Source organism: Scyliorhinus canicula, chromosome 26, assembly GCF_902713615.1.
Source record: "Scyliorhinus canicula chromosome 26, sScyCan1.1, whole genome shotgun sequence".
NCBI lineage: Eukaryota > Metazoa > Chordata > Chondrichthyes > Carcharhiniformes > Scyliorhinidae > Scyliorhinus > Scyliorhinus canicula.
This window is the reverse complement of record NC_052171.1, coordinates 9,494,860-9,518,327: the sequence shown is the minus strand read 5'-3', so window position 1 is coordinate 9,518,327 and position 23,468 is coordinate 9,494,860. Positions and strand designations below refer to the sequence as shown.

At 53.3% G+C, this 23,468-nt stretch overlaps 1 protein-coding gene across 1 annotated transcript in view; it reads right to left on the bottom strand.

Annotated features, from left to right (window-relative positions):
• Nucleotides 1–15,470: 15,470 nt before the first annotated feature.
• The window catches only part of LOC119957549 (rab11 family-interacting protein 1-like), a 38,004-nt gene continuing 30,006 nt past the window's right edge, over nt 15,471–23,468 (bottom strand). The window contains 2 exon segments of the mRNA XM_038785696.1: nt 15,471–15,709; nt 19,917–20,076. Of these exon segments, the coding sequence (XP_038641624.1) occupies nt 15,491–15,709; nt 19,917–20,076 (379 nt within the window). The 3' untranslated portion in view covers nt 15,471–15,490.

Here is a 23,468-nt window from a genome sequence, read left to right as displayed (position 1 = left end):
AATGTGTGGTGTGCGCTGGGATGAGTGTGTGTGGGGAGTGTGTGTGTGGGGCTGGGATGAGTGTGTGTGTGGAGTGTATGTGTGTGTGGGCTGGGATGAGTGTGGTGTGGGAGTGGTAATGTTTTGTGGTGGCGCGGGAGAGTGTGTGGGTGGGAGTGTAATGTGTGTTTGCGGCTGGGATGTAATGTGGTGTGGTGGAGTGTAATGTGTGTGTGCGGCTGGAGAGGTGTGTGTGGGGAGTGTAATTGTGTGTGTGGGCTGGGATGAGTGTGTGGGGAGGTAATGTGTGTGGTTGGGCTGGGGATGATGTGTGGTGTGGGAGTGTAATGTGTGTGGGCTGGATGAGTGTGGGTGGGGAGGAATGTGGTTGGCGGCTGCAGCTTGTCAGCCTCCCGAGTGTCAATCACGGACCCGGTGAATCCCGCACCGTTTCCCATCGGAATCGATTGTGTCCCACGTGGCCCCGGTGCTAGCCCCTCCGCAGTCCCTGAATCGATCCAGGTTCGCACCTGTTTCGATGTCCATGAACCCTGCCCGGCTCCAACAATAGTCCCAGGAACGGAGAGAGCCGCCACATACCGTCCATCAGCAGGCAGAAATAGTAGCCAATTAAATTAATCAGGCAGAGGAGAGTTGCCAGTAATGCGTCTTTCAGTAGCGCAGTGCCACCCCCCCCCCCCCCCCCCGAACCCCATAGTGGCGTGACCCTGACCCTGACCAGTCCCAGAGTGGGGCCCACAGGGCCAAGCGTTCAAAGACAGCGGCGGACCTGTCACCAGGTCCGTTAACAGGTTAAAATCGATCGGTATTTACCTGTCCTGGGGATAACACTGTTTAGTCACGTTCACCTTTCACCGGTGTGCAGCAGTTTTTAAATTGCGTGTTGAGCAAGAGGCACACCATCATTAGGGCTCTTATCGCTGAGCTAGAGATACAGAGAGGTGAACAAGGATGCCAACCCCTTGCACAAGGGCGATACTTGTCAGCTTCTCAATGAGCGTTTAAACCGGGGTCCGTCTATTCCCTCAGCTCGACAGTTTGACAGCTTAGAAAGAGACCCTGCGGCCCATCGTGTCTGTGCCGGCCATTAACACCTATCTATTCTAATCCCATTTCCCAGCACTAGGCCCGAGGTCTGCTGCGGCGTTTCAAGACATCCAAACACTTGTTAATAGTTGTGAGAGTTCCCGTCCTCTACCACCCTTTCAGGCAGCGAGTTCCAGATTCCCATCATCTCTGGGTGAAACCCTTTTCCTCAGATCCCCTCTCAATCTCCCCCCTTACCGTAAATCTGTGCCCCCTGGTTATGACCCTCCGCTAAGGGGAAACGTTCCTCCCTATCCACCCTATCTGTGTCCCTCATATGTTGTCCACCTCAATCAGGTCCCCCCCTCAGCCTCTCTGCTCCAAGGAAAACAACCTCAGCCTCACCAGCCTCTCCCAGAGCGGAGACGCTCCGTCCCAGGGACCATCCTGGTGAATCTCCTCTGTACCCTCTCCGTACAATCACATCCTTCCTATAGAGTGGCGACGAGAACTGCACTCAGTACTCTAGCTGTGGCCTAACCAGCGTTTTATACAGCTCCATCATAACCTCCCTGCTCTTATATTCTATACCTCGCTAATAAAGGCAAGTATCCCATCAGCCTCCTTAACCACCTTATCTACCTGCCCTGCTGCCTCCAGGGATCTGTGGGCATGTACCCCAAGGACCTCTGGTCATCAGTACTTTCCATGTTTGTACATTGCCCCTTGAGAAGGGAGTGGGTGAGCCGCATTCTTGAACCCGCTGCAGTCCTGTGTGGGTAGGTACACCCACTGTGCTGTTAGGGAGGGAGTTCCAGGATTTTGACCCAGCGACAGTGAAGGAACGGCCGATATATTTCCAAGTCGGGATGGTGAGTGACTTGGAGGGGAACCTCCAGGTGGTGGGGTTCCCAGGTATCTGCTGCCTTGTCCTCTAGATGGTAGAGTGGGTTTGGAAGGTGCTGCCTAAGGAGCCTTGGTGAGTTGTGCAGTGCATCTTGTAGATGGTACACACGGCTGCCACTGTGCGTCGGTGGGGGGAGTGAATGTTTGTGGATGGGGGCCGATCAAGCGGGCTGCTTTGCCCTGGATGGTGTCGAGCTTCTGCGAGCTGGAAAGTTACGATTGAATTTGCTTCCAACACGCTTTTCGGCAACGCCATCTACTTCACAACAACATCAAACTGTTGTTCTTCAGCAGAAAGCTTCCCTTTGGAAGGCTTATACCGCCAATGGTGGTCGCGTTCCTAATGTGGCACACTACTCTGAACCTATGTTCATAGTTGGCTCCTTCTCAAAGGATCTGGGCTGCCTTGTCTGACCAGAACGTGTTCGACACATTGACAACTGACGATCCATCCATTACCTCAAAAGGATCGATGCGATGTCAACCCTGAACCCATATTTGAAACTGATTTCAAAATTCTCAATCTTGTTTTCCAATCCGTCCATTGTCTCGCATCCCCCCCCCCCCCCCCCCCCCCCCTCCCCCCTCCCCATTTCTGCAGTCTCCTCCAGCCCCCATAACCCTCCAAGGTCTCCTCACCCCTCAGTGAGGCAGCAGTGCGGAACTCGCTGCCGGAGGAGGTGGTGGAAGCAGGGACGATAGTGACGTTTAAGGGGCATCTTGACAAATACATGAATAGGATGGGAATAGAGGGATACGGACCCCGGAAGTGTAGATTTTAGTTTCGACGGGCAGCATGGTCGGCACAGGCTTGGAGGGCCGAAGGGCCTGTTCCTGGGCTGTACTTTTCTTTATTCTTTGTTCTTTGCTAATAACTGTGCCGCCCCCAGTTGCTGCTATTCATGTTTGTCGTATGAGGAACGGTTGGACTCTGGGTCTGTACTCGTTGGAGTTTAGAAGGATGAGGTGGGATCTTATTGAAACTTACAGGATACTGCGAGGCCTGGATAGAGTGGACGTGGAGAGGATGTTTCCACTTGTCGGAAAAACTAGAACCAGAGGACAGCCTCAGACTGAAGGGACGATCCTTTAAAACAGAGATGAGGAGGAATTTCTTCAGCCAGAGGGTGGTGAATCTGTGGAACTCTTTGCTGCAGAAGGCTGTGGAGGCCAAATCACTGAGTGTCTTTAAGACAGAGGTAGATAGGTTCTTGATCAATAAGGGGATCAGGGGTTATGCGAGAAGGCAGGAGAATGGGGATGAGAAAAATCAGCCATGATAGAATGGCGGAGCAGACTCAATGGGCCGAATGGCACAATTCTGCTCCTCCGTCTGATGGCCTTCTGGTCTTATGTTCAAGGCTAGGAACTGATAGGCTTCCAGATGGTAAAGGCATCAAGGGATATGGGGTGGGGGTGCAAGGTGACGTATTAAATGGTTGCAACTGGGAATAAACCCTCTGCTCCTACCCCTCCAAGCTCCCACGTCAATATTGCCTCCGTTTGTCCGTCATTCCAAACTTGGAGAAAAAAACTTTGGGGCAGAGCCGCGAGGGATTGGGGGGGGGGGGGGGGGGAATTCCGCCCATCTCCTCGTCGCCATGGAAACGGGGGCCTGAGCTGACAGAGGTAACCCACAGCAACGGTGGGTAAGTCTTTTGTATTTCGAAAGTCAGCATCCAGGGCCCTGGTTAATGTGCGACCGGCAGCAATGTACAGTAGTCAGCTCTTTCCAAGGTCATCGCTTGGGAATAGCGAAGATTATACTGGCTGGATGATAGGAGAAATATTTCATATCTCGCAAGCCCTAACTCACCACCTTGGCGATTAGCAGTAAAAATCAATATCGCGGGTAATCTTCGCAGGCTAACTGGAACTCACACCCATTCTATATAAGGATTGCAAGCTGCAAACCCCTTTCACCATTCCCGGGCCAGCAATCGCTTCATGTTTTCGTTGGCGATTAGATCGCGCCCATCATGTAATAGTGGGCCCGACCTTCGGTACGATGCCCAAGGAGCTGCTGTTGAGGAACGCCATGAGGGCTGGAGGTTGAACGTGGGCAGGCAGCCAGGGCCAATCAGCCCAGCGTCTCCATCAAGATCAGGGCCGAGGCGGGGAACAGTGGCCGATTCCGGCTCCTTAAGCTTCTCACCGAGGTTGTCGTTTGCTCCCGGGGTCTCCTGCGTGACCCCCCCCCCCCATCCCGAAGTGCCGCTCAAACTGCAGGGTTATGGGGGGGGGGGGGGGGGGGTGGTGTGCAGAGCAAGAGGCCACAGACATAGAGCTGCTCACGAGTTGAGAATGCGGGAGAAACAGTTCCACCCAGGGTCGGGGGTCGCATGGAAGGCACGAGGGACCTTGGGGCGTGGGTGGGGGAGGCATGGGGTTGGCATGGAAACCCGAAACAGAGAAGAGGGCGCGGTAGCCGCCGTTATTCAGAGCTTCTTGTCGAGGTGGCAAAAGGCAGCCTCCTGCCGAAATTGAGGAGTGCCATTGCTACCAGAAGAGAGGCCATTTTAAATCAGTTTTCCCATAGCAACGCAGCTCCTGCCTAAACAAGCGAAGGGGGAATAAAACAGCCAAGTTTATTTACCATTCAGGGAGTGGAAAACAGTCAAGAAATTGGGGAATAAATAGAGCCAGACATACTATTCCTGGGTGAAATCACAGAATCAAATAGAAACTCTGGGGAGTGCAGATATTATGGTCAATTATGGTCACAATTAGACGCTGGAGCAGGAGTTTCAGTTCTTTCAGACGCATAAAGGTGGTTGAGGCCCAACACACTCCACCCACGACGGGGAGACTGCGCGACCCAGGAGGCTGAAGGTCAAAGGGCAGCTAGCTGCCTGTTCCACTCCAGCGCGAGGGGAGTGGCTCAAGATGGCGGCTCACCACCACCTTCTCATGGTGGCAATTAGGGATGGGCAACAAAGGCGGGGACTAGCCAGCACGCCCACATCCTGTGAATGGATAAATACAAAAGAGGGGAAATTAAATCGGGTCAGCAGAAACTCTCTTAACATTTAATAACAAAGAACAAAGAAAAGTGCGGCACGGGAACAGGCCCTTCGGCCCTCCAAGCCTGCGCCGACCATGCTGCCCGTCTAAACTAAAATCTTTTAAAGGAACAAAGTAAAGTACAGCACAAACATTCTGGATTTAGACGGATGTTGCCCTACCCTACAAGATGGGTGACATGGTGGCATAGTGGTTAGCACTGTCACAATATACACACAAATATATGATGGTGCATAGACAGGCAGTGATTGACACACAGGATGACCAATGAACACACGGAACACAGCAGCCAATCACCAGACAGGACACGGCCACTATAAAGCCAGAGGGCGCTAGTTTTCCCGCTCTCTCGGGATGCAGCCTCTGAGGCAGTCAGAGCCCGTGAGCAACAACTAGAACATCCACCATGTGGTAGTCAGTTAGTCTGGTCAGGTTAGCCTCAGGTCTCCAGTCAACTCAGCATAGTGTCAACACACAGTTTAAGTATGTATGGTAGTTTAAGAGTTCAATAAAATCGAGTTGCATTTCTTCAGTGTTGGAAGTCTGTCTCTCTCACTGCTGCAGTAAACGCAGTCCTCGCAGACCCAGCTTACCCAACACATCATGGTAACCAGTGAGTCATGCTCGGGTTTGACGGATCTACCTTGAGATAGTCTGCCTTTGACCAGCGATCAGCCATCCGGTAACACGGACAGCGTCCGCCCTCCCCCCTCCGCTCCACATCACCGGCAACCTCGGTGCCACTGGAAGATTTTCAGCAGAAGTTCCAGCTGTATCTTGAAGCCACCGACCTCGAGGCCGCATCGGATGCCAGGAAGATCGCTCTACTTCCTCTCTACAGCCGGGGGACCACGCCATCCACATCTTTCACTCCCTCACCTTTGCTGAAGGCGAGGACAAGACGAAGTAGCACCAGGGTCCCTGGTTCGATTCCGGCTTGGGTCACTGTCTGTGCGGAGTCTGGACGCCCTCCCCGTGTCTGCGTGGGTTTCCTCCGGGTGCTCCGGTTTCCTCCCACAAGTCCAAAGATGTGCAGGCTAGGTGGATTGGCCGTGCTAAATTGACCCTCAGTGTCCAAAGTTGTGCAGGCTAGGTGGATTGGCCATGCTAAATTGACCCTCAGTGGTCCAAAGTTGTGCAGGCTAGGTGGATTGGCCGTGATAAATTGACCCTCAGTGTCCAAAGTTGTGCAGGCTAGGTGGATTGGCCGTGATAAATTGACCCTCAGTGTCCAAAGTTGTGCGGGTTAGGTGGATTGGCCGTGCTAAATTGACCCTTAGTGACCAAAGTTGTGCAGGGTAGGTGGTGTTACGGGGATAGGCCGGAGGGGAGTGGGTCTAGGAAGGTTGTTTTTTCAGAGAGTCCCCTTTTGGAGAGAGTCTAAGAGCGGCTGGTTAAGATCTGGAATGAACTATTTTGCGTGAAACCTATTAAACTAAATCGAACAAAGTGAGAAGCAAATTAAAGGGGCACTCCCTTAAAGCGGTGGTACTGCCTTCAACAAAAACAAACAGCAAGTGGAACTTAAAACGACAAACTAATGTTGATTAAAGGGGTCAATAAGGTTCCACAGTCCCCTGCGGTGCCAACGGGCACGGGAGGCCCAACGTGCTGCCTGAGAGTTCGGTGGAGGCAGGTTGAGACAGTGGGCCCGACTTTCGGTACGATGCCCAAGGAGCTGCTGTTGAGGAATGCCATGAGGGCTGGAGGTTGAACTGTGGGCAGGCAGCCAAAGCCAATCAGCCCAGCGTCTCCATCAAGATCAGGGCCGAGGCGGGGAACAGTGGCCGATTCCGGCTCCTTTAAGCTTCTCCCGAGGTTGCCGTTTTCTCTCGGTGTTCTCCTGTTTGATACCCCATCCCCATGCGCTGTTCGTACTGCGGAGGGGCGGGGGGGGGGGGGGGGGGAGGACGCAGCAGAGCAAGAGGCCACAGATATAGAGACGGTCACGAGTAGAGAGCGCGGGAGAAACAGTTTCGCCGAGGGTCAGGGGTTGCATGGAAGGCATGAAGGACCTTGGGGCGTGGGTGGGGAGGCCTGGGTTGGCATGGAAACCTGAAACAGAGAAAAGCAGAAGAGGGCGCGGAAGCCATTATTCAGAGTTCCTGTTGCGGCGGCAAAAGGCACGGAGATCGCCCCCTGCCAAAACTGAGAAGTGCCATGTTTGCCACAAGGAGAGAGGCCATTTTAAATCAGTTTCCCATAGCAACGCAGCTCCTGCCCACAGAAGCGAATTTAGGGAGTGGAAGACAGTCAGGAGTTAAAGAATAAATAAAGACAGAGATACTATTGCTGGGTGAAATCACGGGTCAAATACGAAAACTCTGGGGAGCGCAGATATTACGGTCAACGGAACATAAAACATACAGTGCAGAAGGAGGCCATTCGGCCCATCGAGTCCTGCACCAAACCCACTAAACCCTCACTTCCACCCTATCCCCTTAACCCCATCTGACACTCAGGGCAATTTATCGCAGCCAATCCACCTAACATGCACATCTTGGGCTGTGGGAGGAAACCGGAGCACCCGGAGGAAACCCACGCACACACGGGGAGGACGTGCAGACTCCGCACAGACAGTGACCCAGCCGGGAAGCGAACCTGGGACCCTGGAGCTGTGAGGCTACGGTGCTAACCACTGTGCTACCGTGCCACCCATACGTTAAAGAAACTTTGGAAGGGATAGAAGAAATCGTCAGCCTTAAATTTTGGGAGAACCATCATCCGGAAGTTCCCTTCCCATCCATACCATCGGGTGACGTCTGCACGTTCTCCCCGTGTCTGCCTGGGTTTCCTCCGGGTGCTCCGGTTTCCTCCCACAAGTGCCGAAAGATGAGCAGGTTAGGTGGGGGTGACGGGGATAGGTGGGGGGGGGTTGGTGGGGCGCCCTTTCAAAGGGTCGGTGCAGACTCGATGGGCCGAATGGCACTGTCGGAAATCTACGGGGGGGAAAAAACAGCTGGAAATTGGGATTAAACCGGGGGGTGGCTACTTGTGACAGGATGGGCGGAGTGGCCTCTTTGCCCAACGTAAGTGTCGATGGTTCGGGCAATTTATCGGGCCCGTTATCACGGTTGTTTGCGATGAAGGGCTTGTGTCATTGGGAATGGGGCAGTGCTCAGGTTCCACTCTGCAGGGTTGAAATGTCCCCTGTGCCCACAAGGGGGAGACATACACCACCGACTGAGCTGAGCCTCAGACAGTCGCAGCCTGGGCAGGGTGAGCAGACATTGAACAAGACGGCTGCAACCCTGCCCAATGAGCGATTCCGGGCTCCGTGAGGCAGCAGTGCTAACCGCTGTGCCAACGCGCCGCCCTCATAATCGTGGTTCACCCGGATCTTGACTTCACCCATCTACCTCGGCCCTGTAACCCTCGGCAACCCCTCAGCAAGTGTGAGGGGCAAATAAAGGGGCAGTCCCTTAAAGGGGTACTGCCTCAAACAAAACAGCAGGCGAAACTTAAAACGACAAACTAATACGCGATCGAAGGGGCCGGTGAGGCTCCCCAGTCCCCTGCGGCGCCAACGGGCACGGGAGGCTGCTCCCCACGGGAGAGTGTGGCGGAGGCAGGTGCAAAAGAGGTCCCTACCCCCAATGCGCCGTGACCCGAATCTGCGATTCGTGAGAGGGTTCCCCTACACCGATCCGACCGAACCCGCTGATCACTCCCAACGCCCCGATGAGATTGCCCCTGAGATTCTCTTGCCCAGGTTAGGGACCGTCGCTCCGCGTGTCACCTCGCCCAGCTTTGAGGAGCCGGGCGGGAGGAGGGAGCATCGTCTCCGATCTTCGGAGATGCCGGACAAATTGACAAACGGGCCCTGTGTTTTGGGTAGGACCCCCCCCCCCCCCCCCCCCCCCCACATCGGATCACACTTTGCTGTGTTTGTGTGTGTGTGTGTGTGTGTGGCCAGCAGAGGACAGATCTATGGTCAAGCATGGCTTAATGTATAATCACTCCATCAATGGTAGCCAAATCCTTCAGTTGGGCCGTTGGATTCCATCCCTAAGCCTTTGTCTCTCTCTCTCTCTCTCTCTCCCGCCTGAAAACATCTGTCCCCAACCTCCCTCGCCATCGCACATTTGGCCCCGTAACTCTCCTGCGTCGTCCTTGCGACGTTTCGTTCAAGGCTGCTGTCCGCAACCATTTGGCGGGTACCCCCGGCTAATCGGAAGCCCGTCTGCCGTCGAGGCTGAAAAAACCCCATTGTCCAGGGAGAACAGGGCCCCGTCCCTCAAGGTGGCCCCGGCCTGGCTGGTCGACCGGACCACAATCGAGCGCCGAGGGGAGAGGTCAGAGGTCAGAACTCGCCTCTGCCCAGGTCGGGCCCCGGGGAGCTGGCACCAGCGCTTTGGCACCGACTGTATTTATCGCCCATTCCTAATCGCGCTTGATTGGAGTGACCTGCTTGACCATTTCTGAGGGCAGTTGAGAGTTGGCCGTATTTGCTACGTGTGGTCTGGAGACACATTTAGGCCAGACCGGGTGGGGACGGCAGATTTCCTTCCACATAGGGGGCGTTAGTGATGGTGACAACCGTCAATGGCCATCATTAGCGAGAGTGGCGACAGCTCCAGGTTCATTAATTGAATTTGAGCTCCGTCAGCGGCCACGGTGGAGTCTCAACCACGTTTCTGACGATGTCAGAGGTAGGTTCTTTACCCAGAGAGTAGTGGGGGCATGGAATGCACTGCCTGTGGAAGTAGTTGAGTCGGAAACATTAGGGCCTTCAAGCGGCTATTGGATAGATCATGGATTACGGTAGAATGATGGAGTGCAGATTAATTTGTTCTTAAGGGAAGCACGGTAGCATCGTGGTTAGCACAATTGCTTCACAGCTCCAGGGTCCCAGGTTCGATTCCCAGCTTGGGTCACTGCCTGTGCAGAGTCTGCACATCCTCCCCGTGTGTGCGTGGGTTTCCTCCGGGTGCTCCGGTTCCTCCCACAGTCCAAAGATGTGCAGGTTAGGTGATTGGCCGTGATAAATTGCCCGTAGTGTCCAGAATTGCCCTTAGTGTTGGGTGGGGTTACTGGGTTATGGGGGTAGGGTGGAGGTGCTGAGCTTGGGCAGGGTGCTCTTTCCAAGAGCCGGTGCAGACTCGATGGGCCGAATGGCCTCCTTCTGCACTGTAAATTCTATGATAATCTCGGACAAAGGTTCAGCACAACATCGTGGGCAGAAGGGCCCGTTCTGTGCTGTATTTTTCGACGTTCTCTGTTCCCCACTGCCTTTGTTAGCGACCGTCTTACATCGAGGACCTTCAGCAAAAATCTCCCCCTGCCGCCCATCAAACTCCTGCCTTATCGTGACGCCACGACCTTGTCTGTGCTGGAGAATGCGAGCCTTTCTCGGAGATACGGCCATGTTACAAGGTGGGGTCGCGCCAAATAAGGCAATTTGTTGACGCAAGCCTACGGCAGGCCGTCTTGGGAATGGTGGAGAAACCATTTTTGGGGGGATTGCAGACTGCCGCGTGCACAAACCCGGCTGGTGTGGTCTTAACCCGACGTTGGACAGTAGAGGCAATCTCCAGGTCGCCTGGAATGCAAGGCCTACTCACACGTGTCAAAGACCTCGCAGGACAGACACCTGAGGCAGTGCAGAGCAGAAGGTAGGGCTTTGGCAGCGATGAATGAATGAAGGACGTGGAAGCTTTGGAACGGGTGCAGAGGAGATTTACCAGGATGTTGCCTGGTATGGAGGGAAATCTTATGAGGAAAGGCTGATGGACTTGAGGTTGTTTTCGTTAGAGAGAAGAAGGTTAAGAGGTGACTTAATAGAGGCATACAAAATGATCAGAGGGTTAGATAGGGTGGACAGCGAGAGCCTTCTCCCGCGGATGGGGGTGGCTAGCACGAGGGGACATAGCCTTAAATTGAGGGGTAATAGATATAGACAGAAGGTCAGAGGTAGGTTTTTACGCAAAGAGTGGTGAGGCCGTGGAATGCCCTACCTGCAACAGTAGTGAACTCGCCAACATTGAAGGCATTAAAAGTTTATTGATAAGCATATGGATGATAAGGGCATAGTGGTAGGTTAGATGGCCTTAGTTTTTGATTTCCATGTCGGTGCAACCATCGTGGGCCGAAGGGCCTGTACTGCGCTGTATCGTTCTATGTTCATGAAAATCGCTTATTGTCACGAGTAGGCTTCAATGAAGTTACTGTGAAAAGCCCCTAGTCGCCACATTCCGGCGCCTGTTCGGGGAGGCTGGTACGGGAATGTCGGCCTGATACAGAAAAACACACCCAAGGTTTGGCAGCATCCATGGTCAGTGTTGTCCAACAGAATTGGTATCAGCTATGAATCCTTGTCTTTACCCCAGTTCCCACCCCTCTCATACCCTGTTAATGTGAGTCGGCTCTTGTGCGCGCACACAGCCTACACTACGTCTACCCCGCTTACGCTGCTATATTCGCTGGCAGGTGTCCCTTGGAAAGGGAGCACGTGGTGCCCGCCGGCGCTATTTAAGCCTTCCGTGCCCAGTGGGCACCACAGGGGAGCAGGGTGTTTTTAAAAAATATATATTTAGAGTACCCAATTCATTTTTTTCCAATTAAGGGGCAATTTAGCGTGGCTCATTCACCTGCCCTGCACATCTTTGGGTTCATAGAATTTACAGTGCAGATGGAGGCCATTCGGCCCATCGAGTCCACACCGGCCCTTGGCAAGAGCATTCTACCCAAGCCCACTCCTCCACACGATCCCCACACCTCCACCCTAACCCAGTAACCTCACCTACCCTCTTTTTTTTTTTTTCCGGGCCACGAAGGGGCAACTTAGCCTGGCCAATCCTTGGACTGTGGGAGGAAAACCGGAGCACCGGACGAAACCCAAGCCGGGAATCGAACCGGGGACCCTGGAGCTGTGAAGCAGCTGTGCTAACTACTTGTGCTTGTGGGGGGCGAAACCCACGCAGGAACGGGGGCGAACGTGCAAACTCCACACAGGGGGATGGGGGTGTGGGGGGGCGGTGACCCAGAGCCGGGATTCGAACCCCGGGACCTCGCCGCCCGTGAAGGGGGGCCAGGGTGGGCCATCACATTTTGTTCGATGCTTCTAAAAGCTTCCGTTGATGCGGTGTCACTTTAAGAAACTGCATCTGTCTTTGCCTTATCCTCATGGTTATTGATCTCGTTTATTCGATTAAGAAGCACAAATCACGCTATGTCAAGGCCTGGTATCTGGCGAGGGAGGAAGAGACAAGTGTAAAACCATCGCGGATACAAACACGTCTCCAGGAGTTGAAAGAGAATCACAGACTCCACAGCCGTCAAAAGTAAACAGAAGTTTATTTTCCAGCATAAATTATCGTACAGGATTCCAAACAGCAGAAAATAGCCATTATATATATATTTTTATTTTTACAATCATTCAGTTGCTGTACAGGTCATTGTGGAAGAAGAGATCACGGGAATAAAAATTTGAAGTAAAAAAAAGATATTGCCATTTTCGCACATCTGTGCAGCTTGCGTACAGATGACCCGCATTGTCCTGAACATCTGGATATTTTTTTTAAATAAAGATGCCCATTCGACCCCCCTGGTCCTCTCCGTTGCCCAAACTCGAGAAACAAAAGCAATGAAGCTCCCGGATCTGTTGCTCGCTGGCGATTACCATTTCTACGGGCGTTGGCTATCGCCCCTTGTAACCCAGGACCAGTCCTTCCGTCTCCAAACCAACTTGATGAAAAGGTTAGCCGCTTACCCAGCCCAACAGTAGTTGATTGATTAGGACGTGCAGAAGGAGGCCATTCGACCCATCGAGTCCCCACTGGCCCTTGGAAAGAGCACCCTACCCAAGCCCCACGCCTCCACCCTAACCCCGTAACCCAACCGACCTTATTGGACGCCAAGGGGCAATTTATCGCGGCCAATCCACCTAACCCGTACATCTTGGACTGTGGGAGGAAACCGGAGCACTGGGAGCAAACCCACGCAGACACGGGGGGAGAACGTGCAGACTCCGCACAGACAGTGACCCAAGCCGGGAATCGAACCCGGGGCCCTGGAGCTGTGAAGCAACCGTGCTAACCACTGTGCTACCTGTCACGCGTGCGTCCGGACAGAACTGGTGCACATGGATTTTTCCCTGCCTCTTTCGTTCGTCCCCTCTCCAAATAACGACGGACTGGACCAACCCCCAGGGCAGCCCCTTCATTTCCATTTTCGCTAGAATTTAGACGCCTGAGAAGCGATCCGATCGAGGTCTTCAAGACAATAACGGGGAATACAGGGCGGATAAGATAAACTATTTCCAGGGGTTGGAGATTCTAAACCCAGGGGGCAGAGTCTAAAAATTAGGGCTGGACCGTTCAGGAGAGATGTTGGAAGAACGAAGAACAGTACAGCGGAGGAACAGGCCCTTCGGCCCTCCAAGCCTGTACTGGTGATGATACCAACCTTTGCCAAAACCCTCAGTACTTCCTTGTGCCGTATCCCTCTATACCCACATATCCATGAGAACTTCTTCACTCAAAGGGCGGTAGAGGTTTGGAACTCTCTCCCACAAAGAGCAGTCAAAGCAATTATCTGTTGTTCATTTTAGATCTGGAGGTAGATTTTTGTTAAGCAAGATATTAAGGGATTATGGAGTTAGGCCGCAGGTCAGCCATTGAATGGCAGGACAGGCTCGAGTGGCTGAATGGCCCTCTCCTGTCCCCATGCTCCGACCCAGTCCCCATTCATACAGTGATGGAAGACTTCTAGATTCTCGAACGACAAAAAAAGGAGGGAAGGCATCAGAGGCGTCAAGCGGGGCGGGCGAAAAAGGCCAGCGATCGCATGGTGTGGATTCACAGCGAAACGACTCGCCCGCCGATTGTCGAGAAGAAAAATGGAATCAAATCGGAAATGCGGGGGGGGGGGGGGGACCGAAGAGAATCCCCCGGGGCAGCGGATAAAGTGTCAGCAGCTGTTCGATCGACTCTCGACGCTTGAAAGACGCACTTGGCTCCGACCCACTGTTCTCCCCTTGGGAGATAATTGTACGATGCATCGTCCAGTTATGTTGGGTTAACAAGCCCGGAGGAACCTTGGTGGAAGACCGATCGATCCAAGGCTCCGTCGAGGCTCGCCATCCAAACAGCATTCGGGGAAAACATTCCAGCTTATTTTTTTTTTTTAAATTACGAGAAAAAGCTAAATCATTCAACAAATCCCACAACCGTAATTCGCCCAGAATCTGTACATACATTTAAAATCTCAATATATTAAATTATATTAAATAATCCATTTTCATATTAACATACAACACCCAGCCCAAAGGAAGATGGATAATTCTGTTGGTTTGGTCACCCGGAAAGGAAGCAATCGACAAGGGGGAAGAAAGGGGTTTGTAAACATCAGGTACCCAAGGGAAGGAGATTAGTCACACCCACGCTATTGCTTTTCGGATTCCCCGGGCCTCTCTGGGTACAATCGGACAAGCCCCTGTCCGCACACTGGAGTCTCGCATCCAATTCACGGCGTGGCCTTTCAAACTGGCGACTGGATTCACGGAGATCAAGAGGCACCTCGCCCGAGGCGCTGGTGAATCTTAAAAGGGGCCAACCAGGACGTCCGGCACGGGCAGGCGTCAAGATGCCTGCCTCCGCTCAATCCGTCGGGGCTACGGGGACCTGATCACGACTGGCGACGAGGATGGAGGCATGATGGAGCGAGGCGGAAAGGTACAAAACGGGCCCGTGAGAATCAGTTCAGAAACCAAAGAGCAATCAATCGTCACCCAATCTAAGAAAACTTAAAAAACATAAAATCGTTCTTTTTTTTTTACAAATTGTAACCGGGCCATCTCCCACCCAGTTATAAACTGTTCGAACCATTCGCAGGGGTCAAATGTTTACGACGAGAGACCGTGACAGCTGTCGCTTGGTCGAGCCCAACTTGGGAAGATCCGTCCGCCCGCTGCATTTCAGGACGAGAACGGTTTGGAACAGAGAGCAGGCCGACTCCCCCCCCCCCCCCCCCCGCACAGGCCCTACCAGACCAATCCGGTCAGTCCGGTGCGTCAACCGCAGCGGAGTGGTGCGCTGAACTTGACAACAAAAAAAAAACGTGTGCCAAAAGCCATATCGCGAGCTCAACGCCTTCCGCTCACATTTTTAATCGGAACACGGTCGAGGTGCAGACAGGAGACTATCGAAGAGACGGAGGGGGGAGGGGGGGGGGGGGGGGGAAAGCACAGTATGAGAGTGGCGACCCTCCTCCACACGGACCAACCGAGGGTCACTCGCAAAGGGCGGGGATTCGGTGCTGCTTAACCAAACAGCAGTCCCCAGGCACCGTCACGCGGAGAGTGCGGCAGATCTGGATTCGATCGTTCCTGACCCCCTACACCCACCCCCCCCCCCCCCCCTCCTCCCCGCCCGGAAGGGCAATAATCAGCACTCTCCAATCCTCTGGGGCCAGTTGCAAAGCGCGATCTGTCAATATTCAAACAGCTCCCTCTTCGCTGCTGTAGGCCTCTGCCCCCTCCACCCCTCTCTCCCTCCCTCTCTCCATCGACCCCCTTCGCCCCCCGCCCCCACCGTCACACCCGCTCCGCCTGTCGGTTGGGCGGGCACGCGACGCGGAGAATGCCGGGGGTCTCTTCCATCACCCGGACCAGCAGGTTGTCGATGTAGTTCTCCAGCTCGCGCACGTGGCTGTCCTTCCTGGCGATGACGTCCTTCTGCTTCAGGACCAGCTGGATCAGTTCGTCGTGGGTGAGCTGGGCGTAGGCAGCGGCTGCGTCAGATGGATCGTAGTCCTGGTGGGAGAGGAGGAGGGGGGGGGGGGGGGGGGGGGGGGAGAGGAAAGAGAGAAAGGGTTAAAGCAGGGGTGGGCAAACTACGGCCCGCGGGCCGCATGCGGCCCGACAAAGGTTTTTATGCGGCCCGCCAATGAGGTGCCCGGAATCATAACCGGCATTTTTGAAAAGCCGCCGGGGAAAAGCCGCTGAAGTAAATGCGCTTATGCAATAAGCGCATTTACTTCAGCGGCTTTTTCCCCGGCGGCTTTTCAAAAATGCCGGTTATGATTCCGGGCACCTCATTGGCGGGCCGCATAAAAACGCGCGTAGTGGGGTGGATGAGTGGGGCTGTCTCATTGGTCGGTTTAGTTGGGTATGCGACCAATAGGAGTCCAGGTTACAAACAATAAGCCTTATTATTGTTTGTAACCTGGACTCCTATTGGTCGCACACCCAACTAAACCGACCAATAAGGCAGCCCCACTCATCCACCCCACTACGCGCGTTTTTATGGTTGACTCGGCCGGGCTGTGCTTCTGTCAGTGTTAAGGATCAGCACAAGCAACTTGGCACCTGATTTCAACAAACTGGTAAATGACTGCAGTCAGACGCATCATTCTCATTGACATTGTTCTGTTACTTACTGAGGTACTTTGTTTTTCAAATAAATGTGGGTTTTTTTTCTTTAAAGACCTTTTATTTTGGCTATTTTAAATATTAATTATTTTACTTAATATACTATGCGGCCCTTTGAAATTGTGAATTTCTGAATGTGGCCCTTGCACGGAAAAGTTTGCCCTCCCCTGGGTTAAAAGGACGCAGATGGACTTGGAACCGGAGGGCGCGCATTTACGGCGGGGAAACGTATTTTGGGGGAAACAAACGGGAACGTGGAACAGGCGGCCTGGGTTGCGTGGCGGAGGCTATTCAACCTCGTCTGTCAATGAAAAACAGGGTTGCAGGGAGAGAAGGCGGGGGCACCCCGGGGGGGGGGGGGGGGGGGGGGATTGCACATGCCACGATAGGCCGAACGTGGTGGAACCATTTCGGTGATTCTCGCCATTGGGGGGGGGGGGGGGGGGGAAACATTTCAGGAATATTGTATTGATTCCGGGGGTGAACGGATTGACGTACGAGGAGAGATTGAACAGTTTGGGTTTATACTCGCTGGAGTTTAGAAGGATGAGGTGGGATCCGATCGAGGTGTATAAAATACGAAGAGGGATTGATGAAGTAAACGCAGACCAAATGTTCCCCCCCTCTTGTTGGGGCAATCTGGAACGAGAGGCCACAGATACAGGTTGAGAGGCGGTAGATTGGGAACTGAGACGAGGAGGAACTACTTCTCGTAGAGGGCGGTGAAGTTGTGGAACTCGCTGCCCCGCAGTGCGGTGGAGTCCCAATCATTAAATGGCTTCAAGAGGGAGATAGATAGATTTCGGATTTTAAAATGGGCTAAAGGGGGAAGGGGAAGAGGTAGGGAGGTGGATTTTGAGACCAGGAAGGGAGCAGCCATGATCTGATTGAATGGCGGGTAAGGCTCGAGGGGCTGAATGGCAGACTTCTGCCCCTAGTTCCTCTGAACCTGGGAAACAGTTTCATCCGGTCCGATTTTTTTCTGTCACATTTCAAAGGCGGCTTTTTGGCAGTGAGCGAAGGGTTCTCAAAAGCACAATGAGGGGATTTCTGACTTAATAAATGTCCTCCTGGTCGGAGAAGGTTGACCAGACCAACACTTGTACCGGCCTCCCCGAACAGGCGCCGGAATGTGGCGACTAGGGGCTTTTCACAGGAACTTCATTTGAAGCCGACTCGTGACAAGAAGCAATTTCTTCTTCTTATCATAAGCGGATCGTCTGCGGAGGAAAGATTTGGAGTATCCGGATTTATAACCGCTGGAGTTTAGAGGGGTAACAGGCGACTTGATTGAAACGTACGACATCCTGAGGGAACTTGACAGGGTGGGCGGACGTGGAAAGGATGTTTCCTCAGACGGAAAAGTCTAGAAAGAAGGGGTAAAAAAAAAAATAAGGGGGTGGCCCGTTTAAAACGAGGCAAAGTTATTTTCTCGGAGGGGGTCGCAAGTGTTTGCAACGCTTCCTGAGAAGGCGGCGGGAGCAGAGATCATGGATTGTGGGTAAGTTAGGTTAGCAAGGAAATAGGTTATCGGGGGGCGTGTGCCGTTCTTACCAACGCATCAGACGTAATAGGGCTCGATCTGAGTCAGCGATCTCGGACAGAATAACTGAAAAGTAGACAGCTTGTGGAGGAGGAATAAACAGGGAGACGCTCGCCTCCGACGAAACTGGAAATTAAATTCAACGCCAGCCTTCAGACGCTGTCAACACAGCTGCAAACTCATTCATCGCCGCGGGAACTGACAACGGATCAACTCCCGAGTGCAGGAACACGCAAACAAGGTAGAAACTCAAGAAGTGGGCGCTCTCTCGCTCTCTCTCTCTCCCGCTCTCTCTGCACACCCCTTGCCAAATCCAAACTGGTAGATCGACGATTGAGAACCCGCCTTGGGAAATACTTTACATGTTTTCGAAAAAAAAGTTTCCAAATGCGCCTTAAACCTTTGTGGTTCCGGGCCGCACGGTAGCATGGTGGTTAGCACAAATGCTTCACAGCTCCAGGGTCCCAGGTTCGATTCCGGCTTGGGTTACTGTCTGTGCGGAGTCTGCACATCCTCCCCGTGTGTGCGTGGGTTTCCTCCGGGTGCTCCGGTTTCCTCCCACAGTCCAAAGATGTGCGGGTCAGGTGGATTGGCCATGCTAAATTGCCCGTAGTGTCCTAAAAAGTAAGGTTAAGGGGGGAGTTGTTGGGTCACGGGTATAGGGTGGATACGTGGGTTTGAGTAGGGTGATCATTGCTCGGCACAACATCGAGGGCCGAAGGGCCTGTTCTGTGCTGTACTGTTCTATGTTCTAAATGAAAGATGTGGACCGCACAGAGATGTGGTGGTGCATTATTGCGATTGAATGAGGTCACTGGTGAGATGACGAAGCAAAGCTATATATATATATATTAAACAAAAACGCCATTAACTACCAATTTCCCAGTCAAGGTCTTTAACTCGTTGCCGATGAGTCAAGGCTTCGTCACAGGATAGCCAAGTTGCCATCCAGGTTGATAGGGTTGTTAAGAAGGTGTATGGTGTGTTGGCTTTCATTAACAGGGGGATTGAGTTTAAGAGCCGCGAGGTTTTGCTGCAGCTTTATAAAACCCGTTGGACCACACTTGGAATACTGTGTCCAGTTCTGGTTGCCTCATTACAGGAAGGATGTGGATGCTTTGGAGAGGGTACAGAGGAGATTTACCAGGATGCTGCCTGGAATGGAGGGCAGGTCTTATGAAGAAAGGTTGAGGGAGCTAGGGCTTTTCTCACTGGAGCGAAGAAGGAAGAGAGGTGACTTGATAGAGGTGTACAGGGTGATGAGAGGCATGGATAGAGTGGATAGCCAGAGACTTTTCCCCAGGGTGGAAATGGCCGTCACGAGGGGACATAATTTTAAGGTGATTGAAGGTATAGGGGAGAGGTCAGAGGTTGGTGCTTTACACAGAGAGTGGTGGGTGTGTGGAATGCACTGCCAGCAGAGGTGGTGGAGTCTGAGTCATTAGGGACATTTAAGCGACTCTTAGAGAGGCACATGGTCAGCAGTAAACTGAAGGGGTGTAGGTTAGGTTGATCTTAGATTAGGATAAATGGTCGGCACAACATTGTGGGCCGAAGGGCCTGTACTGTGCTGTTCTGTGTTGCCCCCCCCCCCCCCCAATTGTATCGCGGTCAATCCGTTTAATTAGGAACACATTTTGAGGCGCATTTGGAAACTTGCCTCTGGCTTTAATGTTGACTCACCCACAGCAGGTGATAAGACGCAAGCTTTTTTTTTTTAAAAGCCTGGGGCCTTCTCGACCTCTCACCCCAGTGTGCCCACGCTGATAATCTCCCACCCGGTCACAAAGGCAGAGGGGGGGTGGGGCTGGAGTAGGCCGCGGAGCCTGCTCGACCGGCCAGAGAGATCGTGGCTGATCTTATCAGGGTCCCCTCGTCGACCAAGGAGTCGTCTACCTCAGCTTTCCTCCTTGGGGGGTTTGGGGGGGGGGGGGAGAATTAGAAAGCACGACGCCCCCCCCCCCCCCCCGGAGAGGAGAGATCGCTCACATGTCCACCTTAAATGGGGGGAGCCCTTATTTTGTAACCGCGCCCGCGGATTCTCACCTTGAGGGAGGTTCGACTTTGGTTGAGGCCTAGCAGGCGCCCAGTCGAAGATTTGGTTCCCGTGGCATCCACTGTCTTGTACCTGGGTTTCAGGTTTTCCTCAGCGGTTACCTCGTGCGTCTTGATCTCCATGGCGCTCATGGGCTTCACGGCATGCGGTCTGGGAGAAACAAATGACAGCGCTCAGAACCCGCGCGCGGTTAGAAAGAATCGAGAGACACTTTGGCGCATTGGGGGTGGATTGTGCGCCCTTCAGCCCCTCAGCTCCCATCTGCCCGGGGAAATGTTCTCAAGCCTTTGGATAGCCCCTCCACAATTTTTAACGGGAAAAATAAAATCTCCTGCCCCTTACCTCAAATTTAGCTTGTGAAAGCTGTGTGGGAGTTGCCACATCTCTGGAGCTTGCTACGAGCGAGGCTTCAAATAGAGGCTGGACCCAACGATCCTCACAACGGATACAAAGAACGATACAGCCCAGGAACAGGCCCTTCGGCCCTCCAAGCCTGTGCCAATCATGCATCCTATCTAGACCAACCCCCTGTATCCTTCTACACCCCGTCTGTTCATGTGCCTACCCAGCTAAGTCTGAAAGGTCGCTAACGTATCTGCCTCAGCCACCTCACTTGGCAGCGCATTCCAGGCCACCACCACCCTCTGTGTAAAAAAAATCCCCCGCACATCTCCACTGAACCTATCCCCCCCTCACCTTGAACTTGTGCCCCCTTGTAATTGTCATTTCCACCCTGGGAAAAAGCCTCCAACTGGGCAGCAAGGTAGTATGGTGGTTCGCATCAATGCTTCACAGCTCCAGGGTCCCAGGTTCGATTTCCGGCTGGGTCACTGTCTGTGTGGAGTCTGCACGTCCTCCCCGTATGTGCGTGGGTTTCCTCCGGGTGCTCCGGTTTCCTCCCACAGTCCAAAGATGTGCGGGTTAGGTGGATTGGCCACGCTAAATTGCCCGTAGTGTCCTAATAGTAAGGTTAAGGGGGGGGAGTTGTTGGGTTACGGGTATAGGGTGGATACATGGGTTTGAGTAGGGTGATCATGGCTCGGCACAACATCGAGGGCCGAAGGGCCTGTTCTGTGCTGTACTGTTCTATGTTCATCCTACGTACACTCCTCATAACTTCTATCAGGTCGCCCCTCAGCCTCCGTCTCTCTCTCGAGGGAGAACAATCCCAGTTTATTCAATCTCTCCTCATACCCTCCATACCAGGCCGCATCCTGGGAAACCTTTTCCAAAGCCTCCACGTCATTCTGGTAGTGCGGTGACCAGAATTGGACACGGTATTCCCACACGGTGGCCTAACCAACGTTCGATAGAACAGTAACATAATTTTCGAGCTTTTATACTCTTTTATTGAAATGAAATGAAAATGGCTTATTGTCACGAGTAGGCTTCAATGAAGTTACTGTGAAAAGCCCCTAGTCGCCACATTCGGCGCCTGTCCGGGGAGGCTGGTACGGGAATCGAACCCGCGCTGCTGGCCTGCTTGGTCTGCTTTCAAAGCCAGGGATTCAGCCCTGTGCTAAACCAGCCCCTGTGTAAATTTAGAATACCCAATTCATTTTCTTGTACGTAAATTTAGAATACCCAATTCATTTTTTCCATTTAGGGGGCTATTTAGCGCGGCCCATCCACCTACCCTGCACATCTTTGGGTTGTGGGGAGTGAAACGCACGCAGACACAGGGAGAATGTGCAAACTCCACACGGGCAGTGACCCGGGGCCAGGATCGAACCCAGGACCTTGGTGCTGTGAGGCAGCAGGGCTAACCCACTGCCCCACCATGCTGCCTTAGATTTTATACCCCGTCCTCTGAAGGCAAGCATGCCACATGCTTTCTTTACCATTTCCACCTGTGCTGCCACTTTTAAGGATCTGTGGACCTACACGCCTGGATCTCTCTGTGCCTCTATGCTCCTGATGGTTCTGCCATTTATTTTATCGCTCCCATGCGAATTGGATCTCCCAAAATGCATCACCTCGCCTTTGTCCAAGTTAAATTCCATACCGCGAGGAACAGGGCTGAAAAGGTGCAACCATTTCCCCACTACACATGGGTCAGACACGCAGTGCGGTGAATGCTACAGTAAATAAAACATGGTGGGTGTCATGGGCCACATCTCCGACACCAAAAAGGGCAGGAACAGCAGCACAAGGAAACTATCTAACTGTGTCGACAAATTGGCGGATGAAGCTCCAGATCGGTCAACAGACGGCAAAAGCCGCGCTACAGCGAGAGCTAAAAGCGAGGCGCCGCATCAATGCAGGGCGATCAAGAATGCTTTTGGGAGGGCATCACGGTGGCACAGTGGTTAGCATTGCTGTCTACGGCGCTGAGGACCCGGGTTCGAATCCCGGCCCTGGGTCACTGTCCGTGTGGAGTTTGCACATTCTCCCCGTGTCTGCGTGGGTTTCGCCCCCACAACCCAAAAGATGTGCAGGGTAGGTGGATTGGCCACGCTAAATTGCCCCTTAATTGGAAAAAATAATTGGGCACTCTAAATTTAAATTTGACGGTGAGGAAATTCAAACGGGGTGGATACAGGAGCGGCAGTGTCGTTAATGCCCCGAGACAATTTAGCGTAAGCTGAAACACTTGTCTTTGAAACAGTCAGATATGATCTTTAGGGTGTACACTGAGGCGGGTGTATCATTCAAAAGGATGCATTGTGGTGCAGGTCGATGCAAATGGTCAGGCGGCGCCGTTGGCCATTGATGAAGCAGCTGAAGATGGTCGGGCCTAGGATACTTACCTGCAGACAGGGGCGTACCTCGGCAACTCCCTCCACAGGGCCCAGCATTTCCCAAATCATCCTTTTCAAATCCCCCCCCCCCCCCCCCCCCCCCCCCCCCAAGGGCCTCGCCCCTCTCCTCCAGCTCCCACAACACTCCGAGATATCGGCGCTCAACTAACTCTGGCCTTCTGAACGTCCCCTGGTCAACGTTGGCGGCCGTGCCTTCAGCTGCCTGGGGGGGAGGGGGGGGGGGCGTCAAGCTCTGGCATTCCCTCCCCCTCACATCTCTGCCTCTCTCTCTCCTCCATAAAGCCCAACTCTAACTAGGCTTCCGGCCACTTTAGTAGGGCGCAGCGTCAAAACTTTTGTTTCGAACGGTCCTGTGCAGCGCGCTGGCCCTTTTCATTATGTCAAAGGCGCGATGTAAATGCAGGTTTTTAATTGCGTTGTCGCTATGCTGGGACACGCGGGGCGTGGCTAGCTGCAGAGCTCCAGCCCATGACTGGGAGGACCTCAGGAGGAAGCCATGATGGGTCAACATCTCGGCCAATACTGCAAACCCCTCAAGTCTCGTCTCGGGCTGCGTTTGGGGATATCTATGGAGCTTCCTCCACTGCCGGCTGTCCAATTGTCATTCAGGAACTGGACGTGGCAGGACTGCAGAGCTCGATCCCGCTAGAGCTCTTGTCGAGCGGACGCTGCCTCTGCTATTTACAGCCGGCACGTAGTCCTGTGTTGTAAGATTCAACAATCCGGCTCCTCTCTTTTTGGATCAATACTTGGGAAAGGAAGCAGAGGGATGGCCGGGCA